At 40.6% G+C, this 26,169-nt stretch overlaps 2 protein-coding genes across 3 annotated transcripts; both read right to left on the bottom strand.

The window, feature by feature from the left end:
- Positions 1 to 711: 711 nt before the first annotated feature.
- stx12l (syntaxin 12, like) lies at positions 712 to 8,078 on the bottom strand. 2 transcript variants are annotated; one of them, XM_027027217.3, is made up of 11 exons: positions 7,491 to 8,078; positions 5,869 to 6,001; positions 5,381 to 5,450; positions 4,795 to 4,894; positions 4,575 to 4,712; positions 4,398 to 4,441; positions 4,085 to 4,190; positions 3,698 to 3,770; positions 3,470 to 3,552; positions 3,262 to 3,355; positions 712 to 1,197 (listed from the first exon to the last, which is right to left on the bottom strand). In XM_027027217.3, exons 2-10 carry the CDS (start codon positions 5,966 to 5,968, stop codon positions 3,263 to 3,265), a joined length of 807 nt encoding a protein of 268 aa, XP_026883018.2. In that variant the 5' UTR covers positions 5,969 to 6,001; positions 7,491 to 8,078; the 3' UTR covers positions 712 to 1,197; position 3,262. The 2 variants fall into 2 exon arrangements, with proteins under 2 accessions (XP_026883018.2, XP_081552836.1); XM_081696710.1 differs by having other exon boundaries at positions 712 to 3,355; positions 7,491 to 7,683; positions 7,827 to 8,078.
- A 573-nt stretch (positions 8,079 to 8,651) lies between these two features.
- Positions 8,652 to 11,563, bottom strand: LOC113588156 (tRNA selenocysteine 1-associated protein 1). The gene is made up of 7 exons (XM_027027218.3): positions 11,441 to 11,563; positions 10,712 to 10,809; positions 10,482 to 10,581; positions 10,248 to 10,300; positions 9,625 to 9,760; positions 9,426 to 9,462; positions 8,652 to 9,319 (listed from the first exon to the last, which is right to left on the bottom strand). The coding sequence occupies exons 1-7, from the start codon at positions 11,462 to 11,464 to the stop codon at positions 9,195 to 9,197; spliced, it is 573 nt and encodes a 190-aa protein (XP_026883019.1). The 5' UTR covers positions 11,465 to 11,563; the 3' UTR covers positions 8,652 to 9,194.
- Between the last annotated feature and the right edge of the window lie 14,606 nt (positions 11,564 to 26,169).

Here is a 26,169-nt window from a genome sequence, read left to right as displayed (position 1 = left end):
GGCCACTCAAGATTATAACTTTATCATATTGCTATAGACATCAGAATATAACTTAATGGAGTATTGGAGTAGAGAAATTATGTGATATAACAATAATATAATTTTCATACTTTAGTGTTATGTATAATGTTGTATTCATTCTGGGAATATAAAAATACAGAATACAGTCAAAATCAGCATAAAGAGCTGGAAAGCAATCTTCAATGAATTAAATTGTCTGAGAGTAGACAAAAGAAATGCAATACTGACACACATTTTTGTAGATGTTATAGATTCACTTCTCAGGGGAGATTGACAAAATATCATCTATACCTTTCAACACATTTCAGTGTATCTGTTGAAAAATTGCATAAATGGCATTATGAATACAATAATATCTGCAGTGGAAAAAAATCAAACAACCACAAGCAGAATAGTTGTTTCACTTGAGGCAGATTTCGACCCCATTATGCTTCTCTCAACAAAGACCTACATTTATACCAACCCAAATGGGAACTGTGTAAACTGGTGCTGTACAAAGTCAAGGACACCTGTTAGAACAAAAGAATCTCCATGGAGAAATCAGGATAATGGAGGTCCAGGTCTGAGTCCCAAGCAAACCCACAATTAATCTGAGTTAAGGTCAGTAATACCTACAGGTGATACGTTGAGTATTTATTACCTCGAGAATTCCTTGCCTATATTCACACCTTATGTAAATCTTAGAAGAACGAAACGAAAATCGTGTTTTATTTCTGTACATTGAGTGCCATCTAGTGGGTAAAAAAAAGAACTTCCATAACACGCACCTTTGTCTAATAGACTATATTATGTAATATGTGGTACAAAAAACAAATTCATCCTTAGTATTTAGGTTATTTTATACACACAATTTCTTTTATTTTTTGAAACAAATTTTAGCACATTTGTTTTAAATAAATATTCCCGACTGGAACAGAAAAGAGCAATAGAGCTTCCTTTTCATGGACACAGTAGGAGTTCTCCATACTAGCTAACCTATAGAAAAAACTTTAGTCTGTCTACTAATGCAAGTGATCTACTGAACTAAAATTAAACAGTAATTTACTTCCTAACTAAAACTTAAATTAGATTTAACTGAGGTGTTGAGTGCATTCTAATGTTAAAGACTAATAGAACAACAGTTAATCAAATATTGCATCAATAAAATAAGACAAAACAACCATTAACATAACTTTTCTAATGTTACAATAATAAACAGTTCACAAAAAATAAAATCAAGTTTGTGCAGTGGAGTGATAAGCAGCAGTGAAAGTCCATGGGTGAACGTCATGCCACATAAGCAAACAAACAAACAAAAAAAGAAACAGGTATTGACAGAAATATCACACATAGCATCTTGTTAAATGCTGTTCTAGACTTTCACTGGCCATAGATGCCAGCAGTTTTCACATACATTTGTTTGAGAAATTTTGAACTTTCAAGTTCCACTGTAGAATATACTCTATAACAGAGACAGTAATTGCTAAGACATAAGTAAGTCTTAGCAATTAAATATGCAATATGTGCAATAATGGTTTTAGTGCAATTAACATCTGTAATATATATTTTTTGTTATTCCGGTTATTAGAATCTAAATTATGCATTAAATAGGCAGAATATCAGATTAATCTAGGGTGTATTTACATCCATATAAATAAACTATGTTGGAATTACGACCTTTTTTTGTACACTGTACACCATTTCAAGAGACCATAAGTAACAAAAACTTTTTTTTTAAATTATATATATATATATATATATATATATATATATATATATATATATATATATATATATATATATATATATAAATTCTAATTGCAACTGTTATCTTTATTACTTGGTCACACTTTGTTTAAAGGAAATATCTCCAGATACTTGGTATCTTCCCCTGCCATGGCAGTAATACAGCTCCTGTCTGTTCCTGCTTGCCTTGGGAGTGTTTGTCTTTCAGTATTGACTTCAGTAACTGTATACTGTATACTTATTTGGCCAATCAAGCGCATTAAACTTTTTGGCTCTAAAAATCTCCACAGTTGCTTTAGTAGTACATTTCAGGTCATGGTCATTATGTAAGGTGAAATGCAAGCTACTGAGTTTAGAGGCATTTAAGTGGATCTAAGCAGTTAAGATGCCTCAGTACACTTCACAATTCCAGAATTCAACCTGCTGCTGTCAGCAGTCCCATCATCCATGAAGACAAGTGAGCCACGTCCACTTGCAGATTTACATGCCCATGCCACAGCTGAAGTGTTGAGCTTTATGTAGTTTTACTCACTTTTACAGGATAGTCTTCATTTCTTGTCCATAAAGATTTGTCCTAGAACACTAAAGGATATTTTATGTACTATCTAGCAAACTGTATGTTGGCTTTTCTAATATGGAAACTTACCAGCAGTTGGCATTATGCCCTCAAACCCTCGAACCATCAGAATTCAAGTAATTTTTGACAACTTCTCGCCTAGACCTCAATCTATTCATCAGTCATCCACTACTGTGGTCTTCTGTAGTTTACCAAGTTTGTGTTGTATCTCTAAACTCAAAAACATGTTCTTGCTTTGTTTAAGAATGTATCAATGCCCATAATATGTTTCTTGTTTCTTGGATTCATTTATTTTGATTTGTCATCATGACTAGCTTTACTGGCACTAAGATTTCTTTGGTTCTCATTGTTAGAGACAATAGCATCAGATTCCAGTTTTCAATGTCACATCTAGAATCAACTCTAGACCTTTTGCTAACTATTGTGTATGAGATAATGATCCCCACATACACAGTTAGCCAAAAACAACTAAGCAGCGAACTTTTGTTTATTTATGGTCCCCTGAAATGGGGAAACTATACACTCCTGGGAACTTGACAATCCTCAACTTGCATTCCTAGGATACAACTTGAAAAAAGTACACTGGGCATGCAAGGTGCTTTGAAGATTTAGTTCATTTTATCCTGCATGGATAAACATGTTCTAGATGAGGCTATTTAATTAGATCTTATCAGGGCCTAGTGTCTATGGCTTTTTGGGACAAAGCCTGCAGAGAAGCAACTGACTCCACTAATTAGGATCCTTTTTTGTTAATGTGGTGTGGTTTTAGAAAGAGGTGGCGCTCTGCAGCCTTTTCTTCTTTGCTAAACAGTGGCTTTAGCATACGCATACACACATACACACACACCAAGATACTCAGCAACCAGCTCACTCAAGTAGCTCCACTCACTCAAAACTGAATAACACCAAATAACCACTAAATCAATGTGTGACATCACCTCATTTGATAGCTTGCCAAATAATGATGGCGAAGATGGTCAGCACCAGGGACAGCACTAAAGCCAGAACACACATCCTCTTGCGTGATTTTCTCTGTAATGGGCAAAGAGACAACACAGCACTGCTGAAAAACATCATACTCTGAGAGTGTAAGACTGTCCTAGGTGAGCTTAGCATGTTAAAGCAATGCTGCATTCACTGCTGTACCTGGTAGTAAGCTGCACGCTGCAGATGCTCAGTGCCATGCTCCACATTCACCTCAGCGTTCTCCACGTTTGCCTCGATGCTGTCTGTTCGGACATGCGCAGCACATGTTCAGTTTAAAAACCTCGGGCACTGTTCAAGCTACAAGCTACGAGTCAACATGTGACCAAAACAAGCAGGAAATGTTCCTCTAATTAAAGGAAAGGATGCACAATTCACAGCCATGCCCACCTATCATGTCACCCTGATCATGAATCATTACTGCCAAGTCCTTGAAGATCTGGTTCACATCCATGATATCTGACTGCAATTAGAAGAAATTACATTAGAACTGATTTTTGGCAAAACGTTCTACTGGCACAAAAAAACAGAAAACAAATACATATCATTTAGACAGAGATGCAATTTTGACTTGCCATTTTGATAATGTTTCAGTTAATTATGCTGAAGCAGAATGCAACTTGACCCTGGGTTATAATATAGCACAAAACAGAACTAGACTACTCAGTAGAATCAGAACTAACAATACTGAACTGGAATGAAATGAACAATGCTACTTAAGTGATGAATGATTTAGTATGCAGGGCTATGCTCCCAGTGCAGTTAGTGAGACTTCACCTCCAGCTGCCGGATGTTTGTCTCTCTCTCCTTGATCATCTCCAGGTCTTCCTGTGTGATAGGTTCCTCTTCTGTATGACTCTGCCTCTGCTTCCAGTCTTCATTCCTGGACACTCAAAGCAACCATTGGCCAGTGTTATCCAATGCTTTCACCTGACTGCAACTTTTGTGTGCATTACTCTCTCCTTATTATGGTTAATGATACTGTATTCCTTGTTGAATTGATATTCCCATTGTAGTACAGGCAACATTCTCAAAATTCAAAGCAGTGATTATTCAAAATTTACACTAATGTTATTAGAGGTTCACCTACTTTTCGAATGTCACAAGTTGATCATTTTGATTGCCCTCTTCAACCTACATGAGAGAGAGAGAGAGAGAGTGAGAGAGGGAAATTATCCAAAAGACAATTGCATTCTGTCCTTATCATTACATTTGGAATCAAATTTCAAACCACAGTTGTATAGAGGTGTGTTCCACCCTGACGTACCGGTAGGCGGGAGCCAGCGCGGACCCTTGCCACTGACTCCCTCTCCCTCTCAGCTGCTCGACGCTGGACCACCTGAAAGTTGTTAAGGGCTGCTGAGAAGTCATTCATCAGCCGGTCCCTCTGGATCCTCTGCTGCCGCTGTGTGGAGAATCAATGTGTATTTAACTGATCTTGATTCAGCTGTGGTGTGCTCTGGGCTAAATCAAATAAATGAATTCACCTGCTCTGATGGAGACTGAGGCTGAGGTAAAGAGCCCAGCTCTTTCAGGTGCTTGTTGGTCTCTTTAGCCAGCTGGTTTGTGTAATGCTGCATCTGCTGACTGAACCCCACACACAAACACCGATAAAGGTCAGGTTTAATAACCAATCAATAGAACATGCTCATAATTATCTTCACTGTTTCCCACAACAGTTTGATCAGCAAATCAGAGAATCATGAAGAAGTGGAACTTGGAAGAAAACAAACCAAAGCAGAAGAGATCTAAGTCTATGCTATATTTCTACTTGTTAGTATCTAGTCTTAAATAATATGTACATCATTGTCCAGAACAGTGGTATATATGTGATATAAGGGAATTACTATAATTACACACTTTTAAAGTCTTAGTATATGTATCCCATGGGAAATTCATTCCCAATTTCTATGATGCATTGCTCACTGGAAATAATAAGTGGGACATGCTTTCAAAAGTTTGTCTTTTTCAGACAGTATACGTCCTGGGGGATAGGCTGAGGAGTCGTTTCCTTTACATAAACTGGATTATGGATGAATGACTGTGCTAGTAGTGAAGACAGGTTTGACTCACAGTCTATCTTGAAGTTCAAGTGTGTCTGGTCTGCTACTTAGTTGGAACAGCATGGTTTTGATTTGGCCAGCTAAAAAATTGGACAAGAGAGCAATACAGTCAATATAAAGAGAGTGCTCAAATCAAGATACATCAAATCAAGTGTTCGGATTGAGTCACAATCATTAGAAGTGTCCTTAAATTGTGTAAAAATAATGATCTCTTCAGTTTACTGACTTCACTGGTACACTTCATTCTTTGAGAAAAAAAAGTCTTTGGGCATAATTGTATTGCTTCAATTTGAATTTGTCATGCTGAGTATAACTGTAAATCTTTAACATCAACAGATATGCTTCCTGAAACAAATGGTATGTATTTTACTATCCTTGGGGGTCCCTAACATGGAGCATGGATTCAAAGCCTAATAACGATCTAATTATAGGCCTGCTCTTTGATGTAGAGGAAAGCATTAAAAGACCTTCAGCACTAGTGCTTCCGGGGTGACTTACTGTTCTGTGTTATTTTCTGAATATTTGAGCTGCATGTCTGAATTAGGTTGCTGAAGTCTCGCGGTTGCGAGCGGTAGACATCCACCCTTCCGTAAGACATTGTCTGCACCTGACAAAACTACACGGTGAAGCCCTGTGGAACAAAAGCATAATAATTACGATGTAATAACTACCAGGCTGATAAAATAGGGTGCCATTTAGGCCCAGTGCCATTTCTTTTTATCCCTGCCCCTTGTTTTCAGGGGTCCCCTTGCCCCCTAGAACTGAGTTACAAGGGGTAGTGTAAGAACCCTTCAAGAACCTGACACGTCATCAGTAGTCGTATTGACCCTTAAGTAAATGTACACACTTAACAAGTTTTTGACAGACATTTCTAGCAAATATGCTGTCTTTAGCCGTGGTGATCTCTCTTGCGTGCACTATATCATTCACTTCAATTTCAGGTATCAATCGATTACTAAATAATAAATAACACTTCATTATCTGGCGAATAGCTGTGCTGTATAGGCAACCCTGCCAGTCTACATTCATATCAGATCAGAGGTAAAGTTCAGCAACCTCGCTGCTGGACTAGCTAAAATAGTGTTAGTTACATTCTGAAATAGAGATTAATTATATGCCTTCAGTGTGGGTATGCGACATGAAAATATGACAAAATGTGGGAATGCCAAATCAGCAATAATCATGTAATGTTAGCTAGCTAGCCTATAGCGATTTTTTTGTTGTTGCTTGATATGAAGAAAAGGACCTTTATACAGTAGAACTGTTGTGGATTTATTTGGTCACGTGCACAACCATCTTGCCGGTGATTCGCAAGACATCCTGAAAACGCGCAAACGTGAACGCGCAAAACGGAGGGATGGAATTAAGAGGTAGGGGCAATATCCAAATGGGATCTCCAATCTCATTTGACCCGTTGCCCCTACCTCTTAATTCCATCCCTCCGTTTTGCATATCTATCTATCTATCTATCTATCTATCTATCTATCTATCTATCTATCTATCTATCTATCTATCTATCTATCTATCTATCTATCTATCTATCTATCTATCTCTCTCTCTCTCTCTCTCTCTCTCTCTATATATATATATATATAGAGAGAGAGAGATTGATAGATAGATAACATATATATATATATATATATATATATATATATATATATATATATATATATATATATATATATATATAAGAGTTATATATGGCTGCACTAAGCATACAAAACCACAGTTTTCTTTATTAGGCCTGTTGAAACTAACGTAATTGCCAATGTAACGTAATTGTAGCCTACTTAGGCTATATAAATGCAATGTATTATAATGAGGTGTGGAATGTGTCTGGTGTTAAAGAATAAGACGGATATTTTGGTCCACGTAAAAACAGCTGACTATTCATGGGGTAAATTGTTCTGCGTATTACGAGTACTAAATCAGACGGTGTGTCTATTCTGGAGACATCCGTTCTACACAAATCGTCATGTGCAGAACGCAAAGGCTATTAATGTTTACATCCAGTTCATGTTACCAGCTAACAGCAATTTTTGAACGCTTAAACCAAAAATAAAACCATGCAGCTACGCTTTTCAACGCTTTAGCCAGGCAAGTGATAATAAATCGCTTACTTTTGATGTGTTGGTGCAGCGCGGTCCTCTCCGTGGACTTAGGCACTGATGTTGTGGAGACCCAGCCCATACACGTCACTCTGCTCACGTTTAGGCTACACGGCGTGTTTTAAATCAGCTGAAATGGCTAGCAAGCCAAGAGGACGATTGGCGTTTGTGTCGTGACCCCCATCCCCGTCGCTTCTGAAAATACCTTACAATTTGAAAGACAGATTGGCATATAACAGGTCTTAAGTATCCTAATTCATAAATAAAACTCCTGATCGTAAAGAAAAAAAGAAGAGCATGAGTTGTTTTAACATATGATTCAGTTTATGTGAGCTGTGAAGAACTAACCGAAAACAGCATAGGCAAAAAGGCTGTTGGCGACGTGAAAGGCATCGTGCCTGTCCCATGACTTCCACGGGATTCTAATATATGTGATACAGTGGGGCCCTCTCATATAAAACACGCCTAACGGGGAAAGCATAGACAACTCTCAGCCCCTAGAGGCACACCTTACTTGGTACCATATACTGCATTTGCACTACAAATAAGCAAAACTTGCACTTTCCTAGTATTTGAACTTGCCAAATGTCTGCCTTTTTTGTACTTTCATTAAGCCTTAATTAAAATATTAGATAAAGATTATGTAAGTGGATGAATTTTTAAAAAGCCTCGGAAACTCAGAACCTAAATGTTACTTTTTTTTCCAGACAGGTTTTGTTCTGTGCAAGAACACACAATGAATGAATGGCAACATAAATTATCTTATCTTTATATCAAAAAAGTAGACATACAATTCCATATATTCTCGACTTAAAAATATTATGATCCAACCAGCTCAAAGTATAGGCCTAGCTGCTATATTGTATTTTTTAAGTGAGTGGGTAGGTATTAGGGGTTCAGTATTAGCCTGTTGTGTATTGTGTTCCTAACTCACACAAGTACAGAGCATAGATGGAAGGATAATTTTAAGTAACAATGCTTCAAAACTCACCAGTTGTGCTCTGGTAAAATCGGTCTAATCTGTGTCTTAATTCCCTCCACTGGCAGTAAGACCCCCATCTTCCCCCCCGCGAATTATTTTACTGTGAAGAGTCTCACCAAATGTACATATTATTTGTTGTTTCATTGTCATATTTTTCTTTCCTTGTGCATCCAAGCTTTGGACTGCATGAACACTAGTAATGATTTATTGCTAAAAAACATGAAAAACTTGGAGGATGCTAAACCTCAATACTGATAATAAATAAAAAACATATGGGGCAAACGCAGCACTCTCATTTATGTGATACATAAATTTTACTACAAAAATAAAATTAAATAACTCATCTTACTGAAATTTGGAAGTCTGAATTCCGAGTTACATAATGAAAACACTGCACACCAGATGAAGAAAAAAAACACGGAAAGTTACTTCTACACACCTCAGATAATTTCAATTAGTTAAAATAATTTACTCTGGTATTTGTGCATCTTGCCCACTTATAAAAATGCAAACCAAACATTTTGTGTGGGTCACAGCATTTCATGAACTCCACAAAAAATAGCTCCTTGTGTTTCAGGCATCTGATGTTTGCACTCTGTATTAGCCTGTGTATTCTGTGTACAAGGGATCTGGAGCACACCACACAAGACATATTCCTTCTGACACCATCACAGAGGTGAAGAGATGCAGCACATTAATCTTCAGACCCATTATAGGACCTTTAGTCTACTATCCTATTCAGGAGCGTCAGGGAAATCTAAAGCAGGCCAGTGGCATTCTATTAGGGCGTCGTAGAGCTCCTCACTGTCTTCCATGAATTGTTTGTTTGCTTCCACCACGTCCAGGTCAACAGTGGGGTCTGGAGAAGGGTCAGATCTCATAAACATGGGGTATCAGGCAGAACATGACAATGGCACACATTGTTATCGTCTTATGGAGATCAACTGGTAATGAAGAACATTTACCTTCAAGTCCACCATCTTCACTTGCAACTTCATAAGGCTGACATGTTGAAAATCACCAATCGGCAACACGTACAGACATACACAAAACAGTACATTACTATGTGAATGCAGAAATATAGCTGTAATTTTTGACTATAGAATAAATTAACATTTATTTGCGTACACCTACTTTGAGGTGATCTTAGATGACAGAACATACCTGGTTACTGTAGTCATATGAATTGTACTGGTAGCCACCATAGCTGCTTGCATTCTGATCATATCCCCAATCTGAGTAGTAGTCAGTGTACTGCTGATAGTACTGGCTGTGGTCATATGGGTACGGCTGATAGCACCTGTTGTCAGAGTACCCACTTTTTTCTCAGACAATAACATTCAATCCACTATGTAACAGTGACTACACACTAATAGTCCAGTTTACAAAAACACACTGATACTGCACTTGTAAGGCAAATCATGTTTTGCGCCTGTAAAAGAAAACATTTTATTACAAAAAAAAAAAAAAAAAGGCACATTAAGTCCATGTACCAAGGAGGAAAGACGTGATTTCCATGTTGTTTTTTTTCACAGAAATCTGAATGAACAGTTCATGTGGAGTCAGGAACTACACAGCAGTCCATGTCAATATTCTTCATTAGTAATTAGAAATATAATGAATTTCCACTTTTGCACAACAACCACCAAATGTGCTGGTAATATAGCAGCAGTGTGTGGTTGTTTATGTCACAGTAACAATCATCCAATTATTAACATTTTGAGAATGCACAATATACCTAAGCAGTCAAATACCATTTAGTATGTATTTTAAAAAGGTATGCCCACCTGTAATCTCCTTGCTTCCCATAATTTGCTCTATTTAGCTTGAATCTCTTGGGCTAAGAAAAGAAGAAAAATGAAACATATGAGACTCAAAATTAGATGAATTTCCAACACGAAACAACAATCCACTACTATATGATTAGGTCTAAGGAGGCCAGCAGCAGTATTTCAGATCAGAAGAAGCACATCTGGAAACATGAAGGTTGCTAATAGCTAAAATATAAGGGATTAAGTTACAGGCATAGCTCCTGGGACAGGTTTCCCATTGACTTTTCTAAGACATCTCTCTGCTGTAGCTTCATCTGCTAGCTCCACAAAGCAGTAACCAGCAGCACCCCTACAATGCAGTCACCAACAAGATAACAGTGTTAACAATGTCTCACTCAGAACGGTTCATTTGAATTATGAGTTTCCATAATCCTCAGTTATATAGCTATCTAGGTAGTGTTGGTGGATTGTAAGCTTACCAGTTCATTTTGTTGCGAATAATTCTTACACTAACCACTAGTTCTCCCATTGTAGCAAAAGCCCGGGAAACGAATTTTTCATCCATGTAGGGCTCAAGCTTACAACAGAAAAAATAACAAGATAAGATGACAGTGATGATCATCTAACTAGCTATGCAGCACGTTAGCTAGCTAGCATTGGTCATACCCCTCTTATTCCCGTGGTTATTCCTTAGACTAGATAGCTAGCAAGAAAAAATCAAATTTCGCTGTTAAAAACTGTAAGGTATATTAAGACAGTTGCATAGAAAATCGTATATACATTAATTAATCTTTGAAGATGGTCATTTATAAATGGTTTGTTTACAGAAAGATAACGGGACTTGGTCAATGGCTCCGGTTAACACTGTAACGCAACGTTAATTAGCCTACTTATCTGGCTAGTTTAGTCCCTAACTAGATATCGTGCCATCTTTAAATGGTCTAATAAAACACGACTTTCATTTAGTTTATTCGCAGAGAATGAGCATCATATTCAGTACAACACAAGTAACCTTAGCCGACCTAGCGTTAGCTAGGTTAGTTACACAACAGCTAACTAGATCGAGATGACCAGAAACTGATGTCTGCAGCTAGCTAGCTTGCTAGGGAGTAATCAATATTGAACATCAAACAATTAACAAAAGGAGACTGTTCTGGCCTTTAGCCAGTTAACACATTTTATTACAATTTCATACATAAAGCACTTACATTGCCCATCCACAAACAACTCATGACTACCAACGACTTGTTTTTATCCGAGAAGTCGCTATTTTCAACGCCTTATCAACGCTCCTTCGTCGTCGTCTTCTTCTATGATTTTGCCAAGTCGAAGTGATGCTTATTGCCATCTACTGGACAAGTCGATGGTGCCACAGGTTGCCACCTACTTGACCATTGCAGAATAGACTAGATATATTCGCGGCATTAATAAGGCTTGATGAGCTCCAACAGCGGCATTTTCAATGAGAAATGTTTAGTATACAAAAAGGTGAAATAAAGGCTCCTACGCAGTATTTTACAGACTTCAAATATCACAGAATTAAAATAGTCTTGACTAGAAGATTTGTTCCTAGGACCAATATAGCGTGCACGCCATAACCTGTCCAACATATGGAAATACAAGCCTCTTCTCTGAAAATGTTCAAGCCCACCACCTCAACTGCGATAAGCTTGCACAACAGCAAATCTATAAGTCTCTACCTACAGAATCTACTAGTCACCATTTACTATAACCTAAAATCATAGCATTGGCCTGCTGTAAAGTATCCTACAGCCAGTACTTAGAGGTTACTGAAAAGCTCCCTTTTAGCCGGTACAAAGCAACCCTTAAATTGTATTCATTCCAGTCATTCTCCCAGCAGATCAATGTAGAGTGAACTCACACAGTGAAAGGGGTTAATTGCAGCTGCCTGCTCGCCTGATTTGAGCTGCTTCACGCCTGTCAAGCTCCATTGCATCAACCAGGGCAAAGTCCAGTAGAAATCACTCGGTGTCATTAACAGGCAACACACACTCACACACTTGCACACACACATGTGGATGTACACATGCATGCACATATGCACACATGCACACACGTGCAGATATGCTCAAGCACCCCCCCCCACACACACACACACACACACAGACATACACACAGAGAAGATGCAGAGTAATATTTTTAACTTTCTTGGTGTTTTATGTTTACTTTGTAAATTTAAGTTTTGCTTTACAACTAGATTTTGGTATGACCATTTTGGTGAGACCTTGTTTATCTCATACCAAAATTGCCTCTCTTATTATTTGTATATCACCATTGATTTTGAGGGCAATAACACTTGAAGTAGAGGATACTGATATAGGGTGATATGCATATAGGATAGCATGCCAGTTCATCCCCTCTTGGTATCTCCAAATACTGCCCAATAACACCAGCCTGCTTTCTTTAGCACTGCATTTATAGATCATAATTTAATTTCATATTTGGAAAATCATGTATCATAAAGAACACTGCATAATAGGATAAAAGGTAAAGACAACAGGTAAATATTTATGCAGTGTATTTTCAACAGCAGGGGTCAGTATTGCTTTCTCAGGCAGGGCTCAGGCAGGATTCTTTTAATACCACAACTCATACAGAGTGGGCAAAGACATCCTAACAGGTCTACCATGGAAAAAAAAAACAGATTACAATAAACGTCAGAATGGCCACTCTGAGTCAACACACTGAGTTAAAGATGGCATTACTGCAATTAGACATCCTTTTATGAGAAACCAGAAAATTACCTATGATCACTTACACCGAAACAAACAGTTCCCAAATCCCCCTGACTGAGGCAGTGCAAACTTACTACAAGTCACTCTTCTCATGTAATTGTGTCTTCAGAGCGTCCTTCCCTTCAGTGTTGTTCAAGGGCACTGTGTTAGTAATTGGACAATGACAAAGTTTCAGTTGCTTTGGTTATGTACATTTGATTCAAAATGGAACAACGAATGTGGGTTTGTAGTGCAATATGTCAGATATAAGTTTAGGGTATTGAAATTAACAGTATATAAACTGAATCATATAGCTATAGAATTTATTTTTGCTTTACTCGCAGACCCTCATTTCAGACCATGAGAACAGTTGTTTCTTGGCCATCTGCATATGAGTGCATTGTTAGTTCACAAGAGAGCATACCAGAGCATACCAGAACCATATGTTTACTGTTGATCTTAGATGTAGAATTTGCATCTACTGATGCTGTTATCTCTTGACATGAGGACCAACAGAGTGCCATTGTGACATAACTGAACATTAAGAATAAATAACTCAGGAATAACCAGCTCTTTGTAGCATTGTTTAAAAACATTTGCAGTCAGGAAAAAACAGCTGTTTGCAGCATTGTTTAGAAACACTCTGGTGTGATTTGCAAAAGCAGTAGCAAACAACTTGGCCATAGAAGAGAGGATTACTGATGTGGAGACATGGAAAAGATCCCTTGTTGAACAATCTGATGACACTCTTGGAAGTAGGCATAGATGTGTCAAAGATTATCATAAAGCAAAGAATATACTAGTAACCTCAGAGGATTTTGCAAACCACTGGAAAACCTCATAATCAAAAAGGCCAGGTTACAAAGTCTAATGAACAGATGAGCTGAAGATTAACCTGCATCTGAGTGATAGAACAAGGAAGGTGTGAAGACAAAAGAAAGACATATTGCATTCTGCCTCCTCTGTGATGCACCATGTGCTTGCTTGCCTTTACTGATGATGTCACTACTATTGAAGGTGAGCTCATAAATTGAATAGCATCTTAACTTCTCAGCTCATAATCTCGAACTTCGATGGACAGTACTTATTTGTGCAACAGGCCAATGACCTGAAGCATGTGACCTAAAGCAGTTTTGTAGTTGTTCAGGGCAGAAAAGAGTTCTTGTTCTTGATTGTCTCAGTCAGTCACCTGACCTAAACACCACTGCACAGAGCTGGGCCCTGGCAGAGTGTCACCAGAAAATACATTCAGTGCCTGGGGACGTCTGTGGGACGCAGATGTCAAGTAGCCATTGACTGCAGTGTACTTGTAAGTCCTAAATCTTATTACAAGTCTTCTGAAATGGAAGCATGTGTGTAAAAGGGCTACATTTCCTGTATTGTTTGTTTATAATTTAGGCTAGAACTTTGAACTTAAACTTTATATGCAAAATTTGATTTCACATCCAGCATACTGGAGTACAGAACCAAAGCAAGAGATACTTCGTTACTTTCCATTACTTACTGGACTATGACTCTTTCAGTGCAGCTGAAACAGATTTAGTCATGCAGAGAATTGAAGGCTGTATTAGTGCTGTCTCCTCTAGGGCATGGGAGATCCCTGCCTGCTTGTGCTGTTAGAACTGTTGAAAGAGCACCATGGATCTCAGTGCACTCTCCCTTTTGTCACTGTTCTCTGCAAAGCACTCTGCCTCATAGACCTGCCCTAGCCAGCCAGATCTCTATTACTGGCAAGAGACAAGTACATGTGTGTGTGTGTGTGTGTGTGTGTGTGTGTGTGTGTGTGTGTGAGTGATTGTGTGTGTGTGTGTGTGTGTGTTTATTTCATCTGCATGTTGTCTTACAAGTTACTATGGCATAGTATGGAAAGAGTCTTTTTTTTCCCCCAACCAATGTACTAATTCTTTTAGGCAATGTACCCTATTCAGAAATGCAAATTGAATCAATCTGAGGCTGACTTTTAAGACTTTTCAAGTGGGATTTAATTAGAAGCTAGAGCCTGCAGTTTTTAATGAGAGAGGGGGTGGAGAGAGCACAGGGATGGGGGTGAAGGGGGGCATAGTTTTGATCTGGGGTCCTGCTAGAGAGGCACACCACACACACACACACACACACACACACACCAAATTACTTTGCACAACTGTGCTTGTGAAGACACTGACCTAAATATAATGTAGCTAGTCTAATCCTAAATCTTAAACACAGTTGTAGACCTAGAGTGACACCAAGCCCAAAGCATTGTTACACTGACCCTAACCCTAATGGTAACAACCCACTCCATAGCTGAACACAAGTGAATTGAACTAATACACAATTAGTGTTTTGTCTCCTAGAGTTTGCCCTACCAAGAATATTCCTAACTTCACACTCACACATATCTCACAAGCATTTTATTTCCACATTTGTAAGGTCACACACACACACACACACACACACACACACACACACACACACACACACACACACACACACACACACACAGTTTGCTAGGTGTATTTTGGTGTATTGATCAGTGTTTGTCTTGTTTCGTGGGTTTACATAATCTTGATTACATGTGAGTTTTGTATGAGCTGGTTTATGTCTTATTTTATCTAACATTTTCTCTCTCTCTCCCACTCTCTGTTTTGCTTTATCTATATAATTGTCTGTCTTGTTTTATATACATATAATTTTTGTCATACCAAAAAAATACTACTGCCTTAACTGCATATAAAGCAATACTTGAAATAAAATACATTGCTTCTTCTTAAAAGATTCTGTACATCCATGAGAATGGGATGTGTGTGTGTGTGTGTGTGTGTGTGAGAGAGAGAGAGAGAGAGAGAGAGAGAGAGAGAGAGAGAGAGAGAGAAAGTAGTCCAGTCTATCACTGTTATTAATAACACTGTTGGACCTAGCAGCCAATAAGTATGTCCAGCATGCCTTCAAACAGCTAGCATCTTCATGCCCTGTACTGTCCCTCTCTCAGGCTAGCCAGTTCATCCAGTGCCTCATAAAGCTTCTGAAATATAAAGGACTGGGGGGCAGGAGAGAGACAGACAGACAGAGAGAGTGAGAGAGAGAGAGAGAGAGAGAGAGAGAGAGAGAGAGAGAGAGAGAGAGAGAGTTGAGAGAGACAGACAGACATAGTCAAAACAGTCCCATCAGCCTGGATCCACAAACACTGCACAGTCATTTCATGATCGCACTCTTTTTCTCACGTCCTCTATTTTTCTTTCTTTCTGTTTTATAGCAAATCTGTCACTCAGTGACACTTCGCTGGCTCATTTCAATACTGTACATCCTTGTTATCTTAATTCAGTAATACCCCGCAAAAGAATAGTGCTTAATGAAAATAAATAAATAAACAAAATAATAAATAAATAAACAAATGGAGGAGATAAAAGGAATGGCAAAAAATTTGTGACAGTGAAGTGGCAAAGAAAATCATTTATATGACTCGTCATAGTTTTGCAGTGTTACTACAATTAATAGGGAGGAAGAGAGATCGGCCATACACATTTTGTGTTTTGTGTTGGATGGTGCTGGCTTATCTCTAGATAATCAAATAAAATTGTTATGAAACTTTGGCCAGCTATTAAAAAAGTAGATTGTAAAGCACTTCTCATTAATTTTGTTGGCTTATTATTGAGTCATATTTGGGTATGGCAAATTATTCACCATTTATTACATCACCAGACCAGAGATGCTGGGAATAGTTTTCACGTGGTTCTCTTGATAATATTTTTTAAGAGAAAGTGATTTGTATGAAGGTTTGTCAATATGTATTATATACCCATGTATTATATACCCAACAAAATGGTCTCTTATTCAATGGAATTTCAAGATGCTTTGTAAAAGATCAATATGACCATTTATCAACATCTGAATAATGATGTCGAGCTGTATGCTATAAGAAAACCACTGCAGCCATTTTTCATTCAAATGTAATTACTGAAGCCCCTCATGGCCTAGAGGCATTAATAGGGTAGTGAGAGAATCGACTGTACAGTAAGAGACACATTTCTATTGATCAGGACATGCTAGCTGATCACGACAGTCAGACAGACAGTCTGACCAACATACAGACACAAGTGATATTCTCCCTTAGTCTGGTGTGTCACTTTGTCTTTAAATATAAAGTCTCTCATTACCTGCAACCTGATTGGTTGGAAATAGAGGAGGGCAATGAGAGATGGGAGGGAGTGGTGAGGGAATGTACTGGTGGGAAGTGTATGATAAAATGGACACATACACAAGACAGTAGAACTAAGATGTAGACCCATGTGGTGAAGCACTGATGTGCATTCCATGAATAATATGCAGATATTTGTGTGTGTGTGTGTGTTGTGTGTGTGTGTGTGTGTGTGTGTGTGTGTGTGTGTGTGTGTGTGTGTGTGTGTGTGTGTGTGTGTGTATGCGTACGCAGTGGTAACGCCTGTAGTGAGTCTCCTTAACATCAAACAGCTGGAAGTAATAAAATATTTAGGATGCACTGGGAGTTTGTGAATACTAATCCCCCCCACCACCTAGTTGCTTGACCTCCACTCTCCCTATGCCCTTGTTCATGGAGGGGACATTACAGACTGCTAATCAGGGCCAAAGCCCTGGCAGGCTTATCTCACCGCAGGCGGGAGAGATGGTAGAGGCCACAGTGGCAGACCTGTATCAGCCAGCAGCTCTGCCCCCAGCCACGGCTGAGGACACAACATGCTGCTCATGCTCCAATGACCCTACACACGCCTGCACGCATGCACGCATGCACACTCACAAGAAGGTATGAAAACATCTCCCATCATTCCTGTCACCCGTGCAGGCAGCACGAGGGGCAAAGAGGAAACTACTTAAGATTCAAGGAAAAAGACAGAAAGAGAGAGAGAGTAAGAGAGAGTAAGATAGAGAGGGAGCGAGCAAGAGAGAGCGAGAGTACATAGCAGAACGAGAGGAGCCATTCAGTTTGTGAAATAAACATAACACGGGGGAGAAAACAGGCTGATGATTTATTAATCCTCCCCACTGCCTTTGATAATTCATTCCAGGAGACAGGATCCAATTTGAGCTAAGCAAAAAGCACCCTCCTAACCATCATCAAATAATAGGTAGAGCTGTCAGGTGTCAGCTCTGATGCCTGGCTGGCTGGGCTAAAGAAAAGCAAGCTTCTCCTCTCCTTCAGCTGCATCCAACCTGGCTAATTCATCATTTTGTTCAGACCTTTGAACAGCAGTTATTGCGAGCAGGAGCTCAGACAGCATATCATTAAAGCCAGTGCAGATGTTTATCTTCAAAGGAACATCCCCTCATGAAAAACTAGCAACAAGGAGATGATATTAGTGAAGCCGTTAGATTTGTCACGCATCGATTAAAATGAGGAGTCAGAGAGTAGGTTTTCTCCCTTCTCAGAAATGGAAGTGTGAATGCAATATTTTTATTCATTCTATAATAGTTTGTCACAATCAATAATGCCTAGCTGCATTTGGGCAAGGACTAACCTGATTGATATGTGCCTGATCTTACAACATATAGATCTTGAGCCATAGACTTAAGTGTACAAGGCATGTGGATGGACTGCAGGCTTATTTGATGACTAATTGCTCACAAGACTGATGTCACTATCGTGTCAAATCTGCAATTCTGACTCTCCCTCTGAACGTCAAGTTGGAAGGGCTTATGTAAGTTAAATGTGGGGTTGAAAGCAAGATTGACAAAAAGAGGTGGAGTGAGCAGGAGCAAGAAAAGGAGAGAGAGGGAGGGAGAGAGAGACAGACAGAGTGAGGGAGAGGGAAAGAGAGTGAAGGAGAGTGAAAGAGAGTGAGGGATAGAGACAGAAAGAGCAAGGGAGAAAGAAAGAAAGAGAGTGAGGGAGAGAGACAGGAAGAGTGCGAGAGATGGGGGGGAGGGGGGGACTGTGCAGCAGTGACGGATTTATGAGCAGGGTTGTGGGTTTGCTTAGCCCTGTCTCATTGTGGTCCATGCCTCTATAATCCACCATTCTCCCTGGGCTCCCATGTGTCTGGAGAGGCCTTTCCTCGCCTCTTCTCTTTCCCTTCCACTCTCCTTCCCTCCTTCCTTCTTTCCAGTCCCCCAGGAATCCAGACAGTGTGCAATTAAACATCCAGGGCACTGGAAAACCAACCCAGTTTCCTCTAACTGCCTACACCCCCAAATGCACATGTACACACACACACACACACATACACACACACACACATACACACACACACACACACACACACACACACTCTCCAAACGTTTGTTACATCTCGTACATTAGCATACATTTTCACAAACTGAAGCACATCAAGTCACTAGCCCCAGGTGCTTTCTACCTGATTGTGCTCCTGGTCTCAGACTGCCAGTGTCAGGATATGGTCATTTGGTATACAAGGATATACCAGTGTGAATACATATGACTCTGTAGTGATGATCAGGGTTATGCCCAACACTGTCATTTCATAACACTAAGTTTAAACTAGGTGATGCTGGCAAATGATATGACATCACAAAAACAAAAAAGATGTTTTCTCAGAGTTGTTTTCTGCAACAGTCAGCCATGTTTAAAAGACAAATGCATGAGTACACTCAGCTGGTCTCCAATATAGTAATAATAATTAGAATAAAAATATTTTCCAATATTTTTTTCCAATCTAATTATTGGGAATTGAGTCTTTCAATGCAATTATTCTGCCAATATTAATTTATTAAAATAACCTTATTTTTATGAAATTTATTCAAATTGGAGACCAAAATGAGTATTGCAGGATGATGAAGGACCCTTCTCACACTGGGCCCTGAATAGTTCTACAAGGGAAGGTTTCAATAGGTGAATACAATATTAGGACCTTAAAAGTCACTGTGAGAAAGGACATGCCAGCATTTCATTCAGAAAATGACTGCCTCCCCAATAACCTCCTGTGCTCCCCTCAACTTGAGAGCCAGAATGTAAAAAAGACAGTGACATACAAACAATACAGTACACAGACAGAAAGCAAGCCAGCCAATTCTGAGGTAAATGGAGAGACTAGTTGGTAATGGTTTGTGATGAAGTGAGAGATTGAACCTGTCTGTATAGCCACGGGGGCTGAACTGAGGGTGACACACAGAGAGTTCCAAAATGCCTCCTTGCGCTGTGCTGGAAAGGACAGGAGGCGGGGAAAGGAGGAGAGGAGAGGCAAAAGGAGAGCACCAGCCAAGGCTGGAGCCGGCAGGTCGGACTACGCTTTTGAGCTCTTCAGACCAGACGCTGTGAGCCTCGGCTCCTCAGACGAAACGCCCCTTCAAAACACTACACCCCACCCCCCCAACCCATCACAGCCTTCAGTCCTCTTAGGCAAGCAGGACAGCACAGAGAAGCAGGATGAGAGAGAGGAATGACAAACATGAGTGGAGGAGAGCCTTCACACTTCCTGACACTTACAAAGAGCATGGCAAAAAAGGTGTCACCACCATGGGGTCTGACAACTTTTTAAAAGAATTTGGCCACCACTTCCAAGCAGGCTGAGTCAGGGGGCAGACAGACAGAGAAAGAAAGAGGCAGAGAAAGGGGGGAGAGAGAGAGGGGAGTGTGCTTAAACAGTTCAAATGATACTTCCAACACTGAAGAATGTCTGACTGACTTCATCATTCTTAACAGCTCTTAACATTCTAACATTCTTAACATTCTTAATGTGCTGTATTGTATTACACACACTTACATACAGCTTCACCCCAACTCCCCCACCCCAGAGAAGAGCCCAGAGCACTTCTGGAACGCCTTACGTGTCCCTATTAAAAGTCTGGCATTAGGACAAGCTTTTCTCACTGTACTGTTTTGGGTTTTTTTTTGTACTGTTTTGTTGTTGCATTTCAGAGTTGGCAAAAGGAATCTTGAGTGCACAGGGGCCATGTGTCTGCCAGGTTATGACAGTAATGTCTCTCAATAACATTACTGAGGTATTTGTGGTCAGAAGAAAACAGGCACGCATGCAAGCAAGCACTCGGTGCTCAGACGTTAGTGAGGGTGTACAGCTCATTTACAGCAGCACATTTCTGATTCAGTGTCTGCAAGGATAGGGAACCAAGTGAGATAGACACAGGGAGCGAGAAAGTGAGAGACAGACAAAAAGAGAGAGAGACAGGAGAGACAAACACCAGAACCTAAAGAAATCATGGTGTGGGTGTTATTTTTTACTTTCACCCAGCCATTACTCTAAGGCCCGCCACCTCAGTGTTTGTGTATGTTGTGTGAGCAGACCGCGCCGGCTGGACCGAGGTGTGAGTATGTGCATGAGTGTGTGTGTGAAAAGGAGAACACATGAGTGAGACCAGCATGCCAGAGTCAGGCTGCCCTGCAGAGTGGTATAAAGCCCACATGTAAAATAATCCCAAGCCTGTAAAAGCAACCACTGCTGCATGTGTGGAGATAATTAGAAGAAACCCCCACCCTAATGCACACCCTAACCCACACCCACTTTATGCAGCTCCCCCCCCCACCCCACCCAAAGTCTCTCTCACTATGAGTCTCTTTTTCTCATTCAATCTATCTCTCTCTTGGTTGAGCTCTCTCTTTGTTCTCACTTTTTCAGTCAGTCTCTCTCTCTCTTCTCTCTCTGTCAATCACTCTCTCTCATGATGGGCAGAGGGCTTGGGTAAGGGCAGCTTTGGGCAAGTGCATGGCAGGAAGGGGAGAGACAGGGGGAGAAGTCTGAAGGGTGAGAAGTGATGGCAGTGAATGTGGTGAGACTGCGTGCTTATGATATGATGCAGGGATGTGGGTGGAGAGATGGACCCACTTCCACTGGAGGAGAGGAGAGGAGAGGCTAAAAAAAGTGTAGATACACAGTTCTGATTAGCAGGATATATAATTTTCAACACACACACAGCAGATGCATATACATTCTCTCTCTCTCTCTCTCTCTCTCTCTCTCTCTCTCTCTCTCTCTCTCTCTCTCTCTCTCTCACACACACACACACACACACACACGCGCCCATCCCCCTCAGCCTCTCATCACTGAGGCTTGGCAGCATCAGAGCAGAGTCAGCCCTGGGGACTGGCGAGAGTGCCAGCTGTGTGCCAAGTGTGCCTGTACCCTGCCCTCCTGCCTGATTTTAAGAGAACTGTGTCCCTATGACACACACACACAGGCCCAGGGCTGGAGTTAGTTGTGCATTAAACTGCTTATAGTAGCAAATGTCTTACAAGCATAATACACACATGGAGACATATGTGCATAGAGCATAGTTTACATATTTCAAAAGCATCTCTCTCTTAATCTCTCCCAGTTTCTTCCTGTCCAAACACACACACACACACACACACACACACACACACACACACACACACACTTGACATTCTCTTTGTCTAGCTGACTCCTTGACCACTATGTCATTTCTCTTAATATGCATCTTGGCGTCACAAGCCCCTTCTCAGGGAGCTGACGCTAATTGTAGTGTTCTCCTCTCCACCCAGGTTGGCATGCTTGCTGACCGTCGTCACTATCTGTGTTGCAGCAGCCACTGGGGCTGTTACGCCATCACTGGCCCCCAGCAACCTGTTCTGCACTGCAGATTTTGCACAATGAGATGCGCCACTTACCCACAGTGAGCAGCCACCACACGGGGCAGAATGAGTCATCAGCTCAGCTGACATGCAACTCCACAGGTCTGTGTTCAGGTTCATGCATGCACACTCTCTGCAGGCAGATTCGTATCCTGTTGCCACGCGTGTGCAAAGGGAAAAATGAGAATGTGCCACGTTAACGGCACACGTGACAGAAGACATGCCAGGACCTCGGCCCAGAGCTGGTGGTGGGAAATGAGGGGAAGCATACAGTGGGGCAAGGATGCTGGTCTCACGTGAGATGCAGCCTGCCTTCATGCCAGTGTGCCGCCCCCTCTGCATTTTTAATGGGAGCGATTGACTGTGTGATGCTGAAGCGCTAAATCTGCCTACTGGAGCGTGTAATGGTTGTGGCAGGGGGACATGCAAGAGCAGGAGGCTGGAAGGAGGAGGCATGGGATGCCAGGCCGCCCGTCTCCTCCCACAGGCGGGTCACACAGTAGCCACCAGGCTCCCCTGCCCTGGGGCTGGCTGGCTGAATGACTGGCTTGGTGACTGACTGGCGGGCTGGCTGGCTGGCTGGCTTTGTGTCAGTACTCTCTCCATCTCTATCTGAATCTTTGTCTCACTCTCGACTGTCTGTATGTCTGTTAACCTGTTTCTCTCTATCTCTCCTTCTTCCTCTCTTTCTCTTTTCCCCTTTGCCTTTATTTGGCTCTCTTTTCTACCTAAGCCTCTGCCTCCATCTTGTTCTTCATTTCTGAGAAGGTTCTGAACAGTTACTGACACCTAACTGTACAGAGAATGTTTCATGCTATACCGAGAGACTATTTTAAACAGAACCAGCAAATAAATAAATAAATAAATAAAATGGGAAAGTGGCAGCACTGATATTTTAAAGGAGAAAGTAGGGAATTCTTATCAGATCTTTAAGCAAAACAACTTGAAGTTTAGAAAGGAAAGACATTCAATTAAATGTCTCAGTCATTTATTTGATTCATTTACAAGCAATACTGTCCAACACACCAACCACTGATGCCTACTGTCATACACCATACACACACCATACACTCCCCACCTGCCAAAATGTGAAAGATAGATAAAATATCTATAGTAACCACATATGTGGAAATGAGCCTATATGAATAGACTGATTTTCTTTATATTAAATGATTTATGAACTTGTTTATATATTTTTGTCTACTTTTTTGTAAGTGCTTCTCTGAAGGGTTAGAAGTGCCTGACAGCACACCACTGAGTTTCACATAATGATTACCCTGACCTCTACTGCGTATCACTCACCAATCTTGTTGGTGTTGCACAGAACTACTTGACACTAAAGTAACTCCATAATGATGGTGCAGAAGGCATTGTTTGAGTTCACCATGGGGACTGAGGTTTAGTCATGTTCAGCATGTTAGGGCCAGAGCTGGAGGTACCAGAAACAGAGGAGGAGCATTCCAATAAAGTAGGTGCTTGAGTGTTTAATCTCCCCATTGGCTCTGGGTTTTATGTCAGGGACTGTCCATTGAAGTGACTCACCTCGACTCTCCTCTCCTCTCTGCTCAAAAGACACTGTTTTGCTGATCCACATCCCAAACTTAGTGCCGACTCACTAAGCGTATTCATGTAGTTTTCACTATGTTTGAAAATCATTTTATGTCTTTTACCAATGAATAGTTTAAATCACTCTATCTGCATCCAAAATGACCAACCATGACAAGGCTTTTTAAATAATTTTTTATAATAATAAAAAAAATTTTTTTATAGACACTGTGCCTGTATTTGGAGCCTAGAGCCCGTAGACTGGGCTTCAGGGAATTACCAGGCGCTGGGCTGTCTCTACTAATGCAGTTGTTGGCAGCACTAGTGAAAGCAAGGGCGACTCAGCCATGGAGTTGTAATCCAGACTAAATAAAAACTGGGCCTGTCCCTCAGCCCAGCTGCAGACCAATACTGTGTTCGCCCTGCCATTATTAACTCCAAACATCACTGCAGCACCCTATTAAATGTGCTGAGGGCTACAGGTGGGAATGCTAGTAATGTCTGGCCAACAATCCATTCCATATGCTTCCTGGCCCAGTCTGGGTGGCCACTGAACGTCTACCGTGCTAGAGAGTGTGTGCACGTGTCCGTGAGAGTGTGTGGGAGGTGAGACATCTGGGTGTAAGACAGGTGTACGTTGAAGCAATGCAGATACTATGGTTTCTCACCAGTCCAATGGCCTTCTACATGTTGTACATCTCTCCTTTCCTCTCCTCTCCTTTTCTACCACCTCCTCTTCACTTTTCTCCTCTCCGACCAGCTCCTCTCTTCCACTCTCCTCATCTCTCCTCTCCTCTCCTGTACTCTCCTCTCCTTCATGCGCTCTCCCTCCCATTACTGCAGATTCTCCAGATGCTCTGTGTGCTTCTAGCAAAGCTTAAAGGATCCGCCCCCCCCCCCCCCCACACACACACAGACATACACACACACGCACACAGATTCACACAAATGCATGTATACACACACAAACACACGTTATATATTTAATTGACATGACCTTGGAAGTTAAGTAGAATCACAGAATTAACCCAGCTTTAATAAGTATTTTCAGTGGAATAAATTGGCTGGTTTTTCAGGTAGTGTCTATGTAGTCTAGCTTAATGTTCATATTGTCTGGTCTAATGTCCATGTAGTCTGGTCTTAAGCCAAAATGAACATTTCCTGCTGGATGCACATCATTTTGCTGGCTGCACAGTTTCATTCATAATATCACACTGACTCATTCATCATATCATATTTGCCACCTCTTGTAGTCCTAGAAATTACTTTCCTAAAGTCTTCATTCTGATACATTGTACTGCTCTACACTTTGCTGCTTTTAAATGAATGTTAATAAATGTTTCTAACATATTGTGGTAATTGAGGCCGATTATCCCAAAAAGGAACAAAACTGACTAAATCAATATGTCATTTTCACCACTCCTTGCTACATTTACTTGAAGAGGGGCTATGTGTGTGTGTGTGGGGGGGGGGGGGGTGAGGGTGGTTGGGGGTAAGTGAGATGGGACGAGAGCTCTTTCTTTGAAATATGGGATGGGTCGTCTTCCTCTTCACACATTCCAGACAGGGACATATTGAGCTGATTAACAGCATTAACTACAATGGCAAGTTCCTGGTTTCTCTCTCTCTCTCTCTCTCTCTCTCTCTCTCTCTCTCTGTCTGCCAAATGAGCCTAAAGTGGAAAGCGGAGAAAATATTTGTTAAAGAAATCTGGGGACCTTGTTGTTTTTTGAAGAAAGAATGCAAAACAAGTCTGCTATCTTCTTGAATATAGCAGCAGTTTACTTTGTTCAACATCAAAACATTTTTAAAAACACACCTGAAGTTTTGCCAAAAGAACACAGTGAAAGAATTCCCTATTATAAAACCATTCCAGGTGTCCCTATTCAGATTTGGGTGTACATTCCTAACATAAATAAATACTGGTGTAGTGATCCTTCTCCCTTCTCTGTCTGGAGCTCCATCTATGACCAGACAGCACTGGTGGGAGGGTACAGCTAGCAGCAGTTGCTTTAGCACTGCAGTGAAAGGTTAAAGAGCCCATCTTTCATCTCCATGCATCATCCCCATATCTGCATAATTCATGGGCCTTTTACTGTAATCAAAAATTCTTATTTATTTGGGAGGCTGTGGAGAAGCCTGC

Source organism: Electrophorus electricus, chromosome 14, assembly GCF_041902795.1.
Source record: "Electrophorus electricus isolate QZ-2024a chromosome 14, ASM4190279v1, whole genome shotgun sequence".
Taxonomy (NCBI): domain Eukaryota; kingdom Metazoa; phylum Chordata; class Actinopteri; order Gymnotiformes; family Gymnotidae; genus Electrophorus; species Electrophorus electricus.
The sequence above is the reverse complement of the archived record's forward strand: the minus strand, read 5'-3'. Positions and strand labels throughout refer to the sequence as shown.